We start from the raw sequence: 19,734 nt of genomic DNA on the forward strand, positions 1-19,734 counted from the left end.
GTGAAAAGTTAATTGGCCAATTTGGCCTAAACAATATACCAAATTCTACCAAATCCAGCCTAGGCCTAGAAGTCTGGCACACTCTGGTGGAATAACTTGTAGCCTATTTTGGTGTGGGAGGTCCTGATTCTTTAGCTCATCTTTCTAAAATAAAACTCAATGACAGAAGAATCAGATGTAGGCCTATGTGTAAGTGTCACCTTTGTCAAGTGATTTCAGTTCCTCTAAAAGGTAATTGGACACTATGTGGCTTTTCGTGAAAACGTGTCAGGACATCGGGACAGTTGTAAAATTATAAAGTCTAAAATAAAAATGGTGTACCTTATATAGTTTCATGTTGTACTGAAGACAGTCCATTTTTATGGATTTGTAATTTAAATAATAAAGTAATTTTAATAAAAGAAAAAATATCTGATAACCAGTACAGATTATAGCTTTCCAGGGGGAGAATTTGTGAGGACCTTGATCCAGACTACAACAGATTGGCTTGCACTCTGGTAAATAGAAGAGCACTTGGCTAATAGCATAGCCTACTCCTTATGTGCTCAATGAGGTACAGTAAGTGGAAATTGAAAGCGGAAATCGAAACTGAAACAATGGTTGAGCTTCCCGGAGGTTCCCGGAGCTTAGGCTAGGTTCTCTTTGCCTACGTCATGTAGTCATTCCATTGCCCACTAGGCCTACAGCACCAATAATTGTGGCACGTGTGGTTTTGTAAAGATTAGCCTAGGCCTAATACTTTTTGAGGGATTTCTTCTTCATCAGAATTAGTCTCAGCTAAAAGTTTGTTGTCCTTTTTTTTATTTTATTTTTTACCAAAGGTTGAATTTATTTTGGCGTTTTTATTTACAGCCTAGCCTACTGTCAAGAGCTGCAGAGTCAAGCGCAAAGACGACGGTAGCAAGGAAAAAACTGATTGCAAGGCTCTGGGCCCTGCAAAGATTTGCGATTTCCACAATTTCTGCTGTCTGCAGAAAACCAATGTTCCGACAAAGGATCCACATAGGCTACATCAGAGAAAAAAACCAAACAACGTATATTTTCCATATTTATTTGATTTGGAAAGATAGTTTGAATAAATAACATTTATGCATACATATAGGTGTGGTAAAAAATAAATAAAAATACAGATGGCCTATCAATCAAATCAAAGCTATTTATCAAGTTACAGTGCAAGTAAGTATACTATAGTAACACATGTAGACCTATAGTTCAAAATATATTGTGTGCATTAATAAATAAATACATAGATACGTACATTAATAATAAATAGGTTAAATAAATAGAATGAATGGGGGAAATAGGTACAATTAACCATTTTTACACAGATTTTGGCCTATAAAAGGTAGTTGGAGCTCTGGAGAATAAATCTGAGTGTGGACAATATATGTTGTCGAACCACCTCCCACGCACAAATACTGGATTCCTGGAAAAGAACATAGTAATTATTGATAATAAGCTATTATGCAACAAAGAAGAGAATATTACTGAACGGTTCCGGGCCTCACCTTCTCTGTCAAAATGTTTGCTATTTTGTCAAAGAACGTTTTCAGTGTAGTATTTCTATCCTGGAAATCATCCAGGGACGAATGAGTTTTGCTCATAATCTGGTTAAGAAGAAATGTCAAATTCAGATGAAAGAAAACACTTAAAATTAGCTGTCTTTGTAATCACTGTTTTATCTTTTTCACTCACACATCTGCTCTCCTCAATCTGACGATAAATTAAACTCTGAAAATCCTCCAGGTTGTTGTTCCAGCTGGTCGGCATAGAGTCATTCGCAAACAAAGTGTCGATCAATTTGAGAGTTTCATAAGCCATCTTCTCTGCACCAGCATTCTGTAAAAAAAGATGAGACGCGCTGGTATTTAGTTAGGCTACTGTATCCACTGCAGCCACACCAATTAGGCTACTTTTCAAGAATGTCACTCACATCTGCAGCCTCAGAGGTGTTAAATGCAGAGGATGGGAACGTAATCTGACGATAGTGATCGATCAAGGCACTCCACAGGAAAGCGAACACCCTGCGAGATAAAGCGGAATGACATCGTCACTGCGTGATTGGCCCACTGAAAACATTAAAGCCTTGCTCATAGCCTACGCTTTAATTTACCACGCTCTCCAGAAGGCGGTAGGATTGGTCTACCAATCTTCTCTGTAGTCCGCATGTAGGCTTTATCGGTACTGCGTTGATATGCGCAAAGCATAGAATGATTGTCAACCAGGAGCAGCTCTGAAGTGCCATTCTGTCTGTAGGTCAACGATGCTTCAACTGAAAAGGAGGAGCACACACACCATACCATTACACTGCATATTTCATAAAAGTAATAGCCTATTTTTTTTTATTCCGGTTGTAAGCATGACCATACCTGCTGGATGTGTGGTTGTAGATCCAGTCGATCTTCTTGTGGTTTGTCTTCCATCTCCTCCAATGTGGTTTTATAGAAAGATTCGAATAAGAAGTGAAAGAGGGAGGACACCGTTGATCAAATTTACGAATTAAATCAGGGAATTTTTTTAGAAATCGCATGCTGGACATCCTGAGCATTTTCCATTTGTTGCTGTTGCGCCTCTTTTTTCAACAGCAACTGCTGACTATCATAACTGCTCAAATAATTAAATTATACGTTATTTATAAATTATTTGTTTCAAGGTGTTTTTCAAGTGTTAGGGTTAGAGTTAGGGTTATTATAGTTTTGTATTCCCTTGCTAAATAAACATGCGCATTGTCAACTCGTGGCTTGTAACCGGAGGGTTGACGGTTCGAGCCCCGACCAGTAGGCACGGCTGAAGTGCCCTTGAGCAAGGCACGTAACCCCTCACTGCTCCCTGAGCGCCGCTGTTGTTGCAGGCAGCTCACTGCGCCGGGATTAGTGTGTGCTTCACCTCACTGTGTGTTCACTGTGTGCTGAGTGTGTTTCACTAATTCACGGATTGGGATAAATGCAGAGACCAAATTTCCCTCATACTATAGGCCTACTCGTCTATAGACATCTTTAGCTATTTGTGATTGTGAACCTTTTTTGTTATTATTATTTCACTTGCCATAGGCCTAGTATTTATAAAGGATGCTTTCTAATAATAATCACCTGCACTTCAGTCTGAGTCATGAAATGTCCTGGATCTGACCTGAAATGTATGAATCCATGTATTGAGGTTATGCGGAAAGCTAGGCAGGATGATACAAACCCGTACAGATTGCATTCCATCTAAAAACTTCCTAAATCACAAGTTGCATCCAGCTGTTATAGTTGCGGTAAACTAATTTATTTTTGCATCATTTGTTTTAGCGTTTTGGTTCTTTGCCGCACCACCACCGTAGCCGCTGAGGAGGCCACAAAAGCGGAACAGTGACATTGGAGTTCGGAAACGTCCTCCTGCGGTTTCCAGACCCCTTCATGTATATCGAACGCTCCTTATGAGGTCTTATTTCACTTTCGATACATCCATTGACCCGGGTGACTTAAATTCAGAACATGGGTCTGGGACAATCACAACCACAATCTAAAACCAGCCTACCTTTACGACTGGGCACTGAAAACAGGTAAGGACGCACCATTTTCGATAACCTCAACTAGATCTTAATCGTCAAAGAATGTGAAGGATTGTTTTAATGAATCACCGAAGTAGCCTAGTTATATAAATAAGTCACTTTGGTTGCAGCCTTCGCGTTGGAGAGCTACTGACAGGATGGGACCTCAAACCTTCACTTTTCTGAGTATTATCCTGTGCGCTGCGCATGTCTACCCACTGCCCGTTACTTGTTTGTTACAAGGGGCACTGATCAAGAAAGTACATGATCTCCTTGAGAACATGGTAGGCTAATAGACATTCAAACGATACCGTATACCTTGTCATCAGTGATATGAATGAAACTAATTGAATGCGTTTAAATGTGAGCCTGAATGGTTGGTCTGTTTCAGGGACGTAATTTTCCATTGGAGTGCCTTGATCACAACGTTCAGCTGACATTCCCTGCTTCTGCTTTTAAGATGAACAGGACTGCACAGGTGAGAACAGTGTTTTCCTCCATCTGGTGCACAGAAACAAGACTGCATACCAGAAGAACAATTAGAACACTTTTTTTCGCCGCAGGTGAACGTTGGCTTGGAGAAAGCTATTCATGAAGTGCTTAGACACATCGACATTCTGTTTGAGAATGACACCATGCCACACATTTGGGATCAAAGGAAACTCGACGACTTCCGAAATATAGTATACCGACTGGTCGAGGAGAGCGAGTGTGTAAGTGGCATCGAACATTTTTAATCACATCAACAATAATATCATCATCCATAATAAACAACTTTAATATTGTTATTTAAGGTTTTGAAAAAATCTCAGTCGATCCAAGAAGACAACTTTCCTGACAGAAAAATCGCACTGGATGCATATTTTAAAGAAATATCAGACGTCCTCCGACAGAAGGTAGGCTATAACGTATTTATTAACAAAGCCTGTTACAATTTATGAAATGCACGAACTATGAGTCCATTTTCGGAGCCCTGAAATTCTCCCACCTTTGTTGTGCCGCCAGGAATTCAGCGCATGCGCGTGGGAGGTCGCGAGAAAAGAGATCTTGCGGATGCTTGGGTTCATTCTGCGGCATGCGTCTGATCACATGTTCTGGACCAAAAGACATGAGAACAGTCGTCGCAGATAGATGCAACTGTTCATTATGCACTTTTTTTCATTATTTTTCCGCCAGTGTAATCAATATGATGACGTGACGTGCTTATTTATTTGATATGACTTGCTTATTTATTTGTATATATGATACTGTATTTACTTATTTATTGCCATTAGGCCTATGTCCTAAATTGTTTTTGTTTCAAGTAAAAACTTTTCTCCAAGAATAAATGTTAGATGAGTTCTTCAAATTCAAAAGAAAATTATATTAAGCTTAAAAAGGTTAAACCAGGTTTTACTTGTGTTCCCTGACTTTTGTGAAAGACTGAAACTTCAGAAAGGCCACAACAGTGGCCACAACACAACAGTATAAACCCTGTCATTGTGTAGGCTATTGAGCGTCTTATGTTGATCAAACCGAAACATTTAGCAACTGCAGAACAAGACAAAACATGTTGTTGCCAGGTTGCACCCAGCTCTCTGTTAGCCCTGTGTCGCAATTATATACAGCAGTAGGCCTATCAAATTGGATCTTCAGTGACAGCATGGGAAACGGCAACTTGTTTACACAACACATGGCTCACATTTTCTAAATTTCATGCAAATATAAACATTAACATGAAGCCTAATTTTAAAGTTTATGATGTCGGCTACAGTATGCACAAAATCTTTTATAACAGATAAATATAATTTAAAGTATAACTGCAGCTCAGCATCACTTGAACTCTATAACTAAAGGGAAGTAATTGTTGTAATTAGCCTCATCTATGTGAGGGCAGTTGCAAAGAAAATGTTATTGTGTTGATAAGCTTGTTGCACATCAAGCTTTAAAGCTATAGTATACATTCAAAGAAACAGCAATAGGTTGGTGATGCTGCATGCCATATGGACATTCCTGACTCCGGAACAAGACTCAGTCATGTTTAAGGGCAACATATTGTAGCCTGTGAGCTAGCCACATCATACCATACCAACTAATACTGAAAAATCAATGCTTCAGTTATTATTTGTTTAAGTTGATTATTGATTTAGCCTACCTATTAATGTAACTAGGCCTACTTTAATGAAATCACTGAAATCATCAACAAAGTCTCCTCTGGCTGATAAATGCAAATGTAAATCAGGTTTCCAGGCCAAACATGCGTATACAAGTATTTGTATTTGCATAGACAAGAATTTGGTCTCTGCATTTATCCCATTCATGAATTAGTAAACACACAGAGCACAAAGTGAACACACAGTGAGGTGAAGCACACACTAACCCGGAGCTGTGAGCTGCTTGCAACAGTGGCACTCGGGGAGCAGTGAGGGGTGAGCTGCCTTGCTCAAGGGCACTTCAGCCATGGATGTGGGCATGGGAGAGCAATGCTCACTTCCCACATTTTTCCTACTGGTCAGGGATCGAACCGGCAACCATTTGGTCCAAGCCCGAATCCCTAACAGGCCACGGCTAAAGGAAAGGACTGAATGTCATGTCTCATAAGCTACCTCTTCAAAATATGCAGGTCGGGCATTATTTAACTGCTTTTGGTGAACCACTGGTTTCTTTCCTAACATTTCACATCTCAACTGGTTTCTCCACCGAATTCCATCGCATGAACCTTCATGAGGCTGCTTCAGAGGTCGCCGCACTGAGGTAACCCTTGAGTCCACACTCACAAGGTAGAGTGAAGGTCACAGAGGGATTTGAATCTGGACGACCTCATGCCGGAAGGCAGTCAGATAGACGATAAGGGCTTAGACACAGACACAAACTTATGTATTTGCTCGAAAGCAATCCAAGTATAAACAAAATTACTCACCCTCTCAAGTGTTTATGCCCTACAGGGACAATACAAGTGCCCTATATCAAGACAAACCTGTTATTTGTGTCAGTCGGTCTCTGGCATGGGATGAGGGGTAAGAGATGGATGTTAATCACCTTTGTCCTGATATGAACTCCAGTTGAATCATGCCCGGGACACGTGTGTCTTAGTCACATATAGTTTGATTAATTTGGGATGATGAATATGCTGCACGTAGCATTTATTGGCTGTAGACATGCATATTTATGCCTGGTGAGTTGGATGTGTAGTAGATATGAAGAAATAAATAAATACAAATAGTGTTCTCCATTTTCCAAAACTTGAGACTACTGTGACAACAGCTATTATGGTAAATAGACTGGTTGATGACTCATGCAAATGTACATGGAGGTAAGCAAGAATAGTTGCTGACTTGACCAAGTGTGACAAACACTAGTAACACTGGTAATATTAAACAGATTTCTTACTTATCTAATTTATGGTTCCAATCTGTATGTGGGGGTGGGTGAATGTATGTTTGATTATTTTCATGTGCACTTATAATTGTATTTAATGGTGACCATCAATTTGCATTAGTCTCAGCAATTTGACATACACAGGCAGACATACAGGACATACACAGGCAGAGACACTATAGTTACATTCTGATTTGTAAACAATTACATTTTTAAAGTTTTTAAGTTTTAAACATGATTATGTCCATGCACCATATTTCACAAAAGTATAGCTTCTAATAATAAAAATAATCACAATGTATTAGACTGAGACTACAAAGAATATTTGGGTGCTTTTGGGGTTGATTCAGCCCAAAAGTATTTTCAAAGATCAGGTTTTCACAAGTGAGACTAGACAACAATACAGATGCAGCTCATCTAAGTGTCAGACCAGTCCAAATACTATAAATAACGATGGCGAGACTGAATGGCAGAGGAAGTGAGTACTCTACCTGGAGAGAGCGAGAGAGAAATAGAGAGAGAGAGAGAGAAATGGTGTTGAATGACACACATACTGTACACGCCTGCCAACTATGGGCCCTCAGGGAAGTCTTACCACACATCTAAGTCTAATCATATCTAATCATAGCCAATTTATGACTTAGGCCAACTAAGTGATGTTTATTATGACACATATAATAACACAAGGTCACCAAGGTGAAGTAAAATAAACAATACAAGTGAGCATGATACTCCTTCCTCTACTAAAGTCAAACTAAAGAACAGTCAACATAGCCTACAAAGTCCCAAATATAATCAAGATACTCCTACTCAAGCAAATTTCTGTGCTACTATTTCATGATTCTAGTTACAGGAATTTGTGACCAGTTGAGCAAAAATTGAGTTGATGCCTAGTCTCATCAGAGTTTATAATTAGGGGGGAAAGAGACATTATTAAGACATGCAGACATATGCAATCCCTCTGTCCAAACATTCACTTCAGACACCCTAGCTTATCCTGTCTGTGCAAATATTCTGTACTCTCATTCCTTCAACTCTTAACCAGTAAAATACCAGTTAAATACCAGTAACTTTCAGATCTTTCAGTGATTCGGTGATCTTTCAGCGAGCAAGTGTTCCTTAAGAATCTATGTGACTGGGTCTGGGTAACACACTTGTCACAGCAATGTTCTCTTCACATACAGTACACTATAGTTAAACTTTTAAAAAGATGAACAGATGAACAGTTTTTCATTCCCAGCAGAGTGTGGGCAAACCTCCACATAAAATGCTTTTCCACAGAGGGACTTGCCCAATAGAACTTACCATAGAAGGTAGGCTACAAAAGGGAAAGTCGCAACATTTTCAGTTTTACTAGCCAAGTGAGAGTGATGAGCTTTTCCGAATTAGAGACCAACTTCCACAAATGCATAAGGGCAATTCCATGCAGAGATCACATCCTTACCATGAAAAAAATTGTGCACACACAAATAGAACCGCATAGAACTGTTGTTAAAATGTTCATTTAGGTCTATATGTTATTGTTTGTAACTGATCTTATTGAATTTGATGAAAAATTACACTCTTTTTACATCATAAATATGGTGTGCAACCATTCAGAAGCAACATTTTTCATATGGCAATATTAAAAAGGGGATAAATGGACTTAAGGTTCCATTTGACAAATTCCAGATTGACAAGGAATGGCAGAGCAATGTGTATGCTCAGCTTGCCTTAAAAGCACAGCTCCTTAAATTTGTAAGGCTCTTGTTTATAAGTCAGAAAGTTCAATGGCAATGTCACATCCATAACGTTTTATAGGAAAAGTTTATGCTACACATATTGTACAGTGTTGATGCGAGAATGTCTGCGCAAAGCTGATTTATATCAATGTAAAGTGTGATGAACAAATTGTTCCCCTTTCTTACTTTTAAAACCTTTCATGGTGCGTTATGGATGTGACCTTATTATATAATGTGAATTTACAGGAGTGGAGACTTTATTTTACCTCAAAGCCGATAAATGTCTGTTCTGGTGGCATGCCAGTTTCGACACATTTCACCTAGTGTTTCCAATTGACATTTCAGAGATTATTAGGCTGATCAAAACCACAGGAAGGCCTAAGCGTGAGCGAAACAAAACATAATATCAAAATACCTCCAGTGATTCACAGCCTATTTTAGAGTGGCCTAATAACGAAAATCTGAGTGATTATCTTCCCATTATAATTGTCATAATGTTGTTAACTGGATTATCTTGTTAGCTGGTGAAATGGCTGACTTTGCAGCTTGAGTTAACGTAGCAACCTCATTCTGTTACAGATGTGTTCAGCCTGCCATTCGTGTCTGTTTAACACAGTTTAATTTGAAATGTGATGCTCTACTATTTACAAAGGTTTACAACACGATGTGCCAGCATTTTGAAGTGTCAGAAGTTTTCGGGTTCTGGGGGGCCTAGGAGTGGCCTCCAAGTTTCATGTTCCCTGGTGTTTCAGTAAACTGGGAATCATTGACCAAAATGGATGACGAGAAAATAAAAAAGAAATATATTTTTTAAAGATTTTAAATGACTTATTTTCCTGATTCTTCCTGTGGATATGGGCACTGAGGATGCAATAATTTAATTGCTAGCTACTTTCAATTTCAATTGTTTCATATAAAAATGCAGTTTTATGTGGATTGGTTCAGACACATCACATCCATAAAGTGAAAACGTCACACCCATAACGCCAGTTAGCCTGTGCATTACAAAAGCATAGACTTCTTTATGCTACATTTATAATGGTTTCAGCAGTTTCCTTAAAAATTCAGAGTTTGTAGAAAACCTGTAATCTCTCATAAGTGTGTCTATTTCATATCACGTCCATAACGCCATGTATTCTTGTAAATGATTATATGAAATTTGTCATTATTCAGAGGACAGAGTTTATATTAAAAGTTATGGAAATTAATTAACTGATTCTGCTCTAAGGCATTTTGTTTACCAATATGAGTCCAACTGTCACCACCATAACGCTGGAACTGCCCATAACCATCAAAAAACTAAACAAGCACACTGGAGGTCTGAGCTGATTGCTCTGAATATAAGGAAAGGAACACAAGGATAGCCGCCATATTCATATGGATGGGCATGTCTTTTGGTATGAAGAGATGTAGTCTAGTAAACTAATATTGAGTAAAAACTTAAAAGCTCATTAATTTAGGCTACACCGTCACCTTCGTAATAATCTGCTCACCGCGCTTACATCGGCAACTAGGGAAGTTTCGTATCAACGACCATTTTCTTCATGCTTGGGATTCCCCGCAAGAAATTTAGTTGAGATGAAAAATAGAAAGTGCACAATACGAGCGTCATGTCGTTTTTCTGAAACCGCCATTCATAAAAATGATGTAACATAGTGCAATATGAGATTGGTTAACAACTAATATTTACGCGAAATAAAAATAATAGAACAAATACAACGTAATAAAATAGTGCTGTAGGCCTAAATCTCAGGACAGAGTAGCCACAATTTCGTAATTACCACCATAGACTGAAAGCCGTTAGTGAGGGCAACTTGTCAGACTTACAGGTCCTCTATAGTGCAAGGATAGTGGTCTCTACATGAATGGCAACACCGCATTCACTGCGTCTTTTTTAATTCAAAACCAGCGCCTTAAGGTTTGCAAAACAGATTTCCACTGTGAGCAGGCGCCCATAGACATATTCCCCACATGGTTTAACATCTCAAACGTCCGCATTTGTTGTAGGCCTAGTTGTAACCTAGTAGGCTAATTTTCCGTTGATATTTGCAATAAGCTAAACCACAGCTTGTAAGGAAACGAAATCGACTTTGCCAACCACTGGCCACAACGTGCAAAACGAAAGAAATGGGCATCTTTATAATGTCTCAGAGGTATGGCGAATTCTTCAGTTCAACTTGACACATCAAAGATATCTAATTTGACGTTCTTAGTTTGTGTTCTTAGGTCACTTAAAAATGACTCCTGCGAGTTTTTTTCTCTACTGTTTTATTGTGTTCTTCTGCGACAGTGTTTTGTCGAAGGGGTGCAGGTGGACGCAATTCCAACTTGGCAGCAAGAACGAAGAGAGCGTGTTGCTGCTCACACAGATGGTGAGAATAATAATCATTTGATATATATATAATTTTCCTAATTTGATATATGTATGTGTCATGTAACTTAAAAAGAAAATATCATCTCATGTATAGGGCGGTAACTTTCCTTTGGCATGCTTGAAAGAAAAAGGAGAAGGGCCGCGTCTTTTCCCAGCGGAGGCATACAGGGAGGCACAGGTAGGGTTTGGGATACTCCTGCTTCGGGCTTCTTTTAAAGCAACGTGGCCTTTGCTTCACAGACTAGCGCTCTAAGTAGCCCATTGTGGCACTGTGACAGCCATGACACAACACATAGGTTAGCAAAAGTCGATGGGCCGATTGTATTTTTTGTGTAGCTAGGCCTATTTCTCTTCCAATTAAGGTTTAGGTAACAGATTTATAAGATCCAGTGCTGAAGGCTGTCATATGTCTGTCAAACTATCAATGAAGGGGCCCGTTATATAATCAATTATTATTACTCAGTACTTACTAGGCCCACTACACTACTACTGATGTCTTTCACAGAACGAAGATGTTGCCACACTTGCGCTGGAGGTCCTCGGATATACTTCTGAAATCTTCCAGAAAGACCTGAGCAAAGTTGAGTCTACGTGGAATCCTGACCAGCTTGAACTGTTTCGGAACATTTTACACCGTCAGATTGAAAAACTGAGAGGATGCGTAAGTCTAAAAACGGTAGACTAGTGTCCCATTTCAGATGTCATCATCTTGTCCACGTACGAATAGGAAAACAATTTTATTATGTTTTGCAGGTGGGAAATAAGAGCCATTCGAATGCCAGTACAGCTCTGAAGTCATATTTCGAGAAACTTCATGCCATCCTTACAGAGAAGGTAGGACCGGATTTGTTGACCAATTCCAAAATTAGGGTGAAGTCAGGTAAAATGTAACAAACAAGGTTTTTACATCTTGGACTCTAAATATTAAGCCAATCATGTTACTATATGTTAACTACAAATGTCCTTTATTAGAAACAATAATTTTGATTGGTCTGATATAACAAGGATAGGTGGGGTTGCGATTCAAAAAAACACTGGACCCAGAACAAGAAAATCACCTGACATGTTAATTTTGGGCTGATGGTAATAAGGCAACTGCAGCTAAAACATTGATGATATCACACAAAACATGCTTGTATGGTGTGATATTTTATGGATTGTTATCAAAATATTATAACAATACACCATACTTTTTTATGGGAAAGGATTTTAGTGATTATCTGATGCATCAGGTAAATTGGGACAAAACATTCCGCTAAAATGAGACATTTTATTTTTTTTAAATTACCATGTTTATAAGCCACTGGGATCCACAAAAACCTTGTGCCACATATAGGCTAAAAGATGATTATAGTAGTTTTGTCAGTTAAAAAATATTGAAGATGATGCAATGATTGTCACTATATTCCAGAAAAAACATGATTATCTATTAGCATGTAGCTGTTGGCATGTATGTCCCTCTCTAGTGTTTCCAATGGCCATAACTGGCTGGCCCATTTTACCTGAACATGTCATCAGAGTGAGGTAGGATGTCTTAATGTCTTTGAAAGCCCAAAGCTTCAAAAATATTTCACTTGGCAACATATTGTCTCTATAGAGATATAGCAGAGACTCATATGTAGTTAAAAAGGTAGGCCTACCACTTGTGGCAGCCAACTCTTCCGAATTTTAAGGGTTTTTTTTGTGATCTACCAAAAGGTGCCCCAAATTACCTAACTTCACCCTATGCTTTTACTTCTTTGCCTTGTTAGCTGGTGTTGGGCCCTTGAAGTGTTGGTTTCAACTTAAGTTTGTTTCATATTTTGTCTTTTAGGAATTCAGCGTGTGTGCATGGGAGATTGTGAGGGATGAAGTTCACTACAACCTTGTCAAGTTCCATGCTTTCCTGGAGAGCAAAAAGAAATAATCAAACACATTATTTATTTATTAATTTATTTATTGATTAAATATTTATTTATTTATTTATTTATTTACTTACATATTTTATATTCATTGTGAAATTGAAATAAAGTTTTATATAATAAACTATGTCTTTTGTGTATACTTTACGACTGGGACAAAGCAACCTTACGTCGAGGGAGAAATACATCATGGGCTATGTCTAGGTCGTTCACACCAATAACGATAATGGCTAATGGGGTCCCGAAAAATTAAATCCAATATTATAAAAGCGTCAGCACCATGGAGAGCTCTACCCCAGGTGGGCTGTATCACAATAAAACATTATGTACACTACGTACAAAAGGTATAAGGTCACTTAGAAATGCCCTTGTTTTGAGTGAAAACATATAAGCGATTAAACACCAATCAGAACTACAGTGTAAACATTGTATGTTATGTTTATGGCTCTTAGCAGATGTTTTTGTCCAAAGCGACTTATAGGGCCTACAATGACATCAATAAACATTGCATTTACATTAAAATAACATTTTACATTAAAGCCTAAATAGCCTAAAAATAGCCTGCCAATTATTGATAGATTAAATAGAAATACAACAGTACAGGTGCATTTCAAACAGAATATTGTGGAAAAGTTTAATGTTTTCCACAATTTATTTCAAAAAGTGAAACTTCCATATATTGTAGATTCATTACATATTTCAAGCCTTTTTTGTTTTAGGTTTGATAATTAGCGCTTACAGATCATGGGAATAAAAAATCCTGTATTCCCAGAGAAATTCCATGCAGGGTTTCATTTTTTTTGGGGGGGACAGGCTGGCCCCACTTTGTTAGTTTCCAATTTTTGAAAACTGGGCTGTCTACAGAGACCGTTTTTTTAACAGTGTAATCACGGAATGATTGCTGAATGTGACAAAACATTTTATGGGCTTGTCTTGAAATCGCGTAAAGTCCCTGACTGCACCTTTAATTTATGCACTCAATACTTGGTCGAGGCTCCTTTTGCATAGATTTCTGCACCAATACATTGTGGCATGGAGGCAATCCGCCTGTTTCACTGATGAGGTGTTATGGAAGCCCAGATTGCTTTAGCAGGGGCTTTAAGCTCGTCTGTATTGTTGGGTCTGGTGTCTCTCATTGTCTTCTTGAAAATACCCCATAGATTATCAAGCAATAATACCATGGTCAGCAAACCAGTTACTAGTAGATTATGTGCCTCTCCACTCTTCCTCAAGACTCTTGATTGGACCTTGACAACATTTATTTTCATCTGAAAAAAGGACTTGGACCACTGAGCACGACCCAATTCTTTTTCTCCTTAGCCCAGGTAAGACACTTCTAATATTTCTGGTTCAGAAGTGGCTTGGCCCCGGGAATGTGACACTTGTTGCCCATTTCCTGGACACGTCTGTGCGTAGTGGTTCTTGATGCACTGACTTCAGCCTCAGTCCACTCCTTGTGAAGTTCCTCCAAGCTCTTGAATCGGCTTTGCTTGACAATTCTCTCAAGGCTGTGGCCATCACTGTTACTTGTACACCTCTTCCTAACACACTTGTCCCTTCCAGTTAACCTTCCAAGAATATATTTTGATACAGCTCTCTGTGAACAGCCAGCCCTTTCAGCAATGTCCTTCTGTGACCTTCCTCGTGGAGGGAGTCAGTGAGTGTCTTCTGGAAAACTATCCAGTCAGCAGTCTTTCCCATGATTGTAGTTGTGTGTACTGAACCAGACTGAGAGATGAAAGGCTCAGGAAACCAACATAGTTTATTGTAATATTTTGAGATACTGGATCCATGAGCTGTGCGCCATAATCATCAAGATTAAAAGAAAAAAAAGCTTCAAAATCTCACTTTATGTGTAATGAATCTAGAATATATGAAAGTTTCACTTTTTAATTTTTGTTTGGGGGAAAAGGAGCTTTTCCACGATATTCTACTTTTTCGAAGTGCACCTTTTTCTATGTACATCTTACAAAACAGTAAGACAGGAGACAGATGACCATCCCTCAGTGCAACTGTCATGAGCCAGAGGAAGAAGGGCCTCACATTGTACAAATGACTAATCACAAGCTATTCCATGTGAAATGGCCAAGAAATTAAAGATCTCATACAACTCTGTGTGTTATTCATTTCACAGAATAGAAGACTGTAAAATGGCTTTAACCATAACCTTTAACCATTTAACCATAATAGAAAAACTTTTTGAGGATTGGATCAAAGTCCAACTCACAAGAGGAAAATGCTTGCAAGCTCTTTCCTCAAATTGGTTTTCTAAATTGAAAAAAGTATAAGCTTAACACTATTTTTTTGAATATCATACATTTATTTGCATTTTGACATAATTATAGGTATTGAGCAACAATACATCTATAAATAGATGAATAAATACAAAATACATAAAAAATAGAGAATATTACAGAAAATAAATAAGTTAAGTGTTTTGAGGTTCTGCATTCGTAAACAATACTTTAGAGCTATCTCAGGGAAATGTAAACATCTAATTGGAATAACAGTAAATACAGTAAATAAATAAGCATAAATAATGCAGTGACATTTATTTCTCTAGATAAAGTTGACGGAGTTGTTTTGAAGTATAAACTGGAAGGTGGACAAGAGTTCTTTTCGAACCACTTCCCAACCGCAAACACCAAGGTCCTGAAAAAAATGAAACAGTATTTTAACTATCATAAAACTATCATACACAGTATGAGCTATGCCAAAAAGAAATAATAAGATTTTCTCACCTTTAGTTCAGCCACTTGGGCGAAGTACGTCTTCAGCGCTGATTCTCTGATGTGGAAATCACCTTGTGGCGTTCCTGATTTAATCTGTACATTTGATTGGGAATAAAAGCATGCAGTTATAATTTGGTTTGAATATAATTAATTAAAAGGCGTTGCCGTTGTAAATAGTGTTTGACTTACGCATTTGCTCTCCACGATCTGACGGTAAATTATGTTCTGAAAAGCATCTAGGTTTTCTGTGTTCCAGGTGGTCGGTGGAGAGTTATTCTCAAACAGGGTGTCAATAAATTTCAGAGTTTCATAAACTGCTCTTTCAGCCACAAGGGTCTGTTAAATGACAGAAAGTCGTAATAATCTCGTGAGTTAACCATCGCTGTAGTACCATAATATTGGTCGCAAACAATAATTAAATGTTTTCAAACTGATACCACAAAAATACCCAGTTCACCTCTGTAGCGTTGCCAGTCTGAAAGGCACTTGTCGGAAATTCAATAGCCACATTATGCGGAAGACACTCCAATGGAAAACGACCACCCTGCGTTACAGGTAAGATTGTTACATAATAGAGTTATACATATTGATAGCCTAATTTGTAACCTTCATATCATATTTTACCATGTTCTCCATGAGACTGTGGGAGTTCTCCACCAATGTCCTTTGCAGTCCGCAGGTAATAGGTGCTGAATGGACATGCGCAATGTAGATAATGCGCAAGATAACGCTGAACAAGGCAACGCTCTGGGATGCCATTATCTCTGTAGGTCAACGATGCAGAACCTGAAACCAAAATTCAGTTTGATTGTAGTATTGTTGGGTTGGAAATGCTGTAATGCTATTGTAATATATTTTTTCTGGATCTCATATAGGCCTCTTCAGCCTACCTGATGATGCCAAACCAGCTGGTATACCAATCCAGTATGGCCATGTCTGAGGTTTTTATATTAGGGATTTGAATAGTGAAACAATGACGAGAGCATCAATTAAATTGCTACTGCTTCAAAACGGAAGCAGATTTCCGTTTTCCGTTTCTCACTGCTGGATCAGCGAACTGTGGCAACTGCCAAGCATACGAGCTTTACGCAGTTAATAGTGGGCTTTCATTCAGTGTCAGTGCAGTTCATTTTGGGTTGCTACAGTGATACACTGATAAGAAAAATAATTATCCATCTGACCGAACCCAGATATGTGTGCTTGTATGCTAACCTTTGGATCGTCGTCTTCAACGGACATTAATAAAGTTGATGGTGACAAGCGCATTCCTTGATTTGCTTATAATTCAATCACCCCGTGCTATTTATGATATAGCCAATATAAATAATATATAGCTATGCTATATTAATATGTTATTATTAATAATTGCTATCATTGCAACACATCCTAAAACAAATTGTCTGGCTACAAAATAGCCATTTTTTCAGGTCTGCAAGTGCACAAGCCACTGGCATCGCACAATGTAGGCTAATGCATACTTTAAAACATAGCCTAAACATTTTCTTTTCCCTTGAAATAATTGTGGAAGCCCTACATTATATTAAAGTGTCAGAGTCAGAATAGAGCGCTTCGTCTCTCATTAGAGTAAATGTATATATACTTTATTTCATGTCACTGTACCCATGCAGAACATTTATGCTAAATACTGGTATGTTTCCAAATCGTACTCATAATTAAATAGACTAGGCTAGGCCTCATTCCATGACTCACAGTGAGATTTTCCATTTATGCCATGATCTTGTTGGGGGTGTCTGAGTAGCGAAAGGGGAACCGTCGTGCAAAATCCGAAACTTTTCCTGCGGTTTCTCTGACTTTTCCGGATTCTTTCACTCGCAGCAGTATCTTTGCGCAGGTTCTTTTCATTTTTCATACAGATCTGCGGATACAGAACCATATGGGAGTTTAAAGTAAAAAAAAAAACTAGGATCAGCAGAATTAGAAGAAGAACCCAAGAGAGATAAAAGGGGAAACGCTCGAAGGCTTTAGCCTATAGATATATAGCCTATATACCTTATAATGTCCCAAGTAGCTTGTACCACCTGTGACTGTGCTTGGTCTTTGCGTGGGTGGGGCTGTCCATTGGACTATATTGATCGGATAACAATATCAAACACCCTTCAAGTTTCTACTATTTGCTTATAGAACATTTCCCAATCAGTTTTAGACATTTTCCTATGTCCAGTTACTCCATAAAATATCCTGTTGCTGAAAATAGCAACTATGTAGCCTAATACTTGATGGATAAATATGTTTGATCAAGCAACACTGATGATTGGGATAGAAGATTACATTTATTCATTTAGCAGACACTTTTATCCATTGCTACTTACATATGGCAATTATATTACAAGGTTGTTTTAAAAGAGAAGTCTGCACACTCCACTACTGGTCGAAACATCATTCAGTCATAAGCCAAGCTGCACATCAAAGTCAAAGTATCTTTATTTGTCTCCCCAACAAGACATTTGTTTTGGAAGCTGAGAGAAATTTCTGCAAGAGTTCCAACAGAGACACAAAACAAGCACAGGGTTAAAACAATTACAAGACAATGTACAGTAAAACATTTGGGCTACTCAAGGAGCTGTAAAAAAATGCAAAATTACCATTCTCTTGTTCTCCCATACATACCTTACAAACACTCATTCCTACCTCCATAAGCATCCATGCATTCAGTCATACATGAACATTCATTTAACCATTCATGAATCTCCATACATTCAGTTATAAATATGCATTCATTCCTCCATTCATAACCATACATACACAGTCACAGGTAATAAAATACATGGTCATACATTCATCGCTGCTCATTAGTGAGCTTGATTCAGAGAGGAACAAATGAATGCTTATACCTATTATATTTGCACAGAGGGATCCTGTATCTCTTTCCTGAGTTCAATAGCACAAACTCTGAAGACAACACATGAGAGTGATCAGATAAAATGGTCTTAGGCTGCCTGATTGTTGCCTGATCAAAAAGCTCCTGCGGGTTGAGTGGTGCAGGTGTTCCCATAATTGAAAATCTGGGTTTTGGATTTGACTGTCAGATTCTATTGGAAACATGTAGCCTATGGGATGTGCACAAGTTAATTATATTACAAGGACCATTGTCCCTGGAGCAACTCGGGGTGAAGTGCCTTGCTGTGCCCGTTTTGAAAACAACGCCGACACTAGTCGCCCAACTAGTATTAGTATGTAGCATTAGTTTGACATCTACAGACGACTTAAAACGTGAGATCAGTGTTGCCGAGAGTGATGTGCATAGCAGGGCACTGAAGCGGGTTAACGCACGTAAAGTGCCTGGTCCAGACGGCATGCCCAGGCATCTGTTGCACTGCTGTGCAGACGAGCTCCATGGTGTTCTCACCAGTATCTTGTTATGAGTCACTGGCCCAGTCATCCGTACCTACATGCTTTAAGAGATCCATCATCATCCCAGTTCGCCATCCTGTCTAAACAACTATCGGCCTCTTGCACCTACCTCTGTGGTAATGAAAGTGTTTGAGAGACTCGTCAAGGACATCATTTCAGACTTCATCTACCATATACCATTTTAGGTTCTTATTTATGAATGTTTTAAACTAATGTATTATTTGTGTGACAGCACTGCTTTTTGAGGTGAAGTCAGAAGTACATCTCACTGCTTGTTGTACTTGTATAACTGTGCATGTGACAAATAAAGAATCTTGAATCTTACTAAGGGGCACAACAGTGGAAGCTGGGGATTGAACACACAACCTTTCTGGCTACTGCATGCTAGCCCAGCTCCTTAACCACAATGCTACCACTGGAAGAAGGCACTACAACACGGGCACATCCTCAATGTTCCATAGCTGCCCCATTAGTGTCACATATGCCATGAATGGTAAATAGGCCATATCTCACTATATCCTCACATTTTTTTTAGCTTAAGCCATCCATTTTCTTTGGGAGAATATTGTCATTTTGTGTCATGCCCGTCCCTCAAAAAAAAAAAAAAAAAAAATAAGAAAACCAATAAAAAATAATTTTGAGAGAAATAGACCTGCCTGACAAATTCATAGCCTACCTATGTGGCTGCTAATGACAAAAGGGCAATTACACTAGGCAAAGGGATTTGCACTTGTCATTACTGTCC

The 19,734-nt window shown here is 38.6% G+C and overlaps 1 protein-coding gene across 1 annotated transcript; it reads right to left on the reverse strand.

Moving 5' to 3' along the window:
- Positions 1 to 1,336: 1,336 nt before the first annotated feature.
- LOC143102902 (interferon alpha-13-like) lies at positions 1,337 to 16,376 on the reverse strand. The gene is made up of 7 exons (XM_076266697.1): positions 16,242 to 16,376; positions 16,075 to 16,161; positions 15,807 to 15,953; positions 15,627 to 15,710; positions 1,696 to 1,839; positions 1,509 to 1,607; positions 1,337 to 1,426 (listed from the first exon to the last, which is right to left on the reverse strand). Exons 1-7 carry the CDS (start codon positions 16,374 to 16,376, stop codon positions 1,337 to 1,339), a joined length of 786 nt encoding a protein of 261 aa, XP_076122812.1.
- Between the last annotated feature and the right edge of the window lie 3,358 nt (positions 16,377 to 19,734).

The sequence above is a fragment of the Alosa pseudoharengus genome, unplaced genomic scaffold (assembly GCF_046254945.1).
Source record: "Alosa pseudoharengus isolate Yale_2024_CS ecotype anadromous, Long Island Sound unplaced genomic scaffold, YU_APseudo_1.1 YU_APseudo_1.1_scf_4, whole genome shotgun sequence".
NCBI lineage: Eukaryota > Metazoa > Chordata > Actinopteri > Clupeiformes > Clupeidae > Alosa > Alosa pseudoharengus.

Coding starts and splice junctions, on each gene's coding strand:
- LOC143102902 (XM_076266697.1), bottom strand. CDS start 16,376: ATGGCATCCCAGAGCGTTGCCTTGTTCAGCGTTATCTTGCGCATTATC. Junction 16,162..16,241: donor ACAGTCTCATGGAGAACATG/GTAAAATATGAT, acceptor CCTGTAACGCAG/GGTGGTCGTTTTCCATTGGA. Junction 1,427..1,508: donor CAAACATTTTGACAGAGAAG/GTGAGGCCCGGA, acceptor GTTCTTTTCCAG/GAATCCAGTATTTGTGCGTG.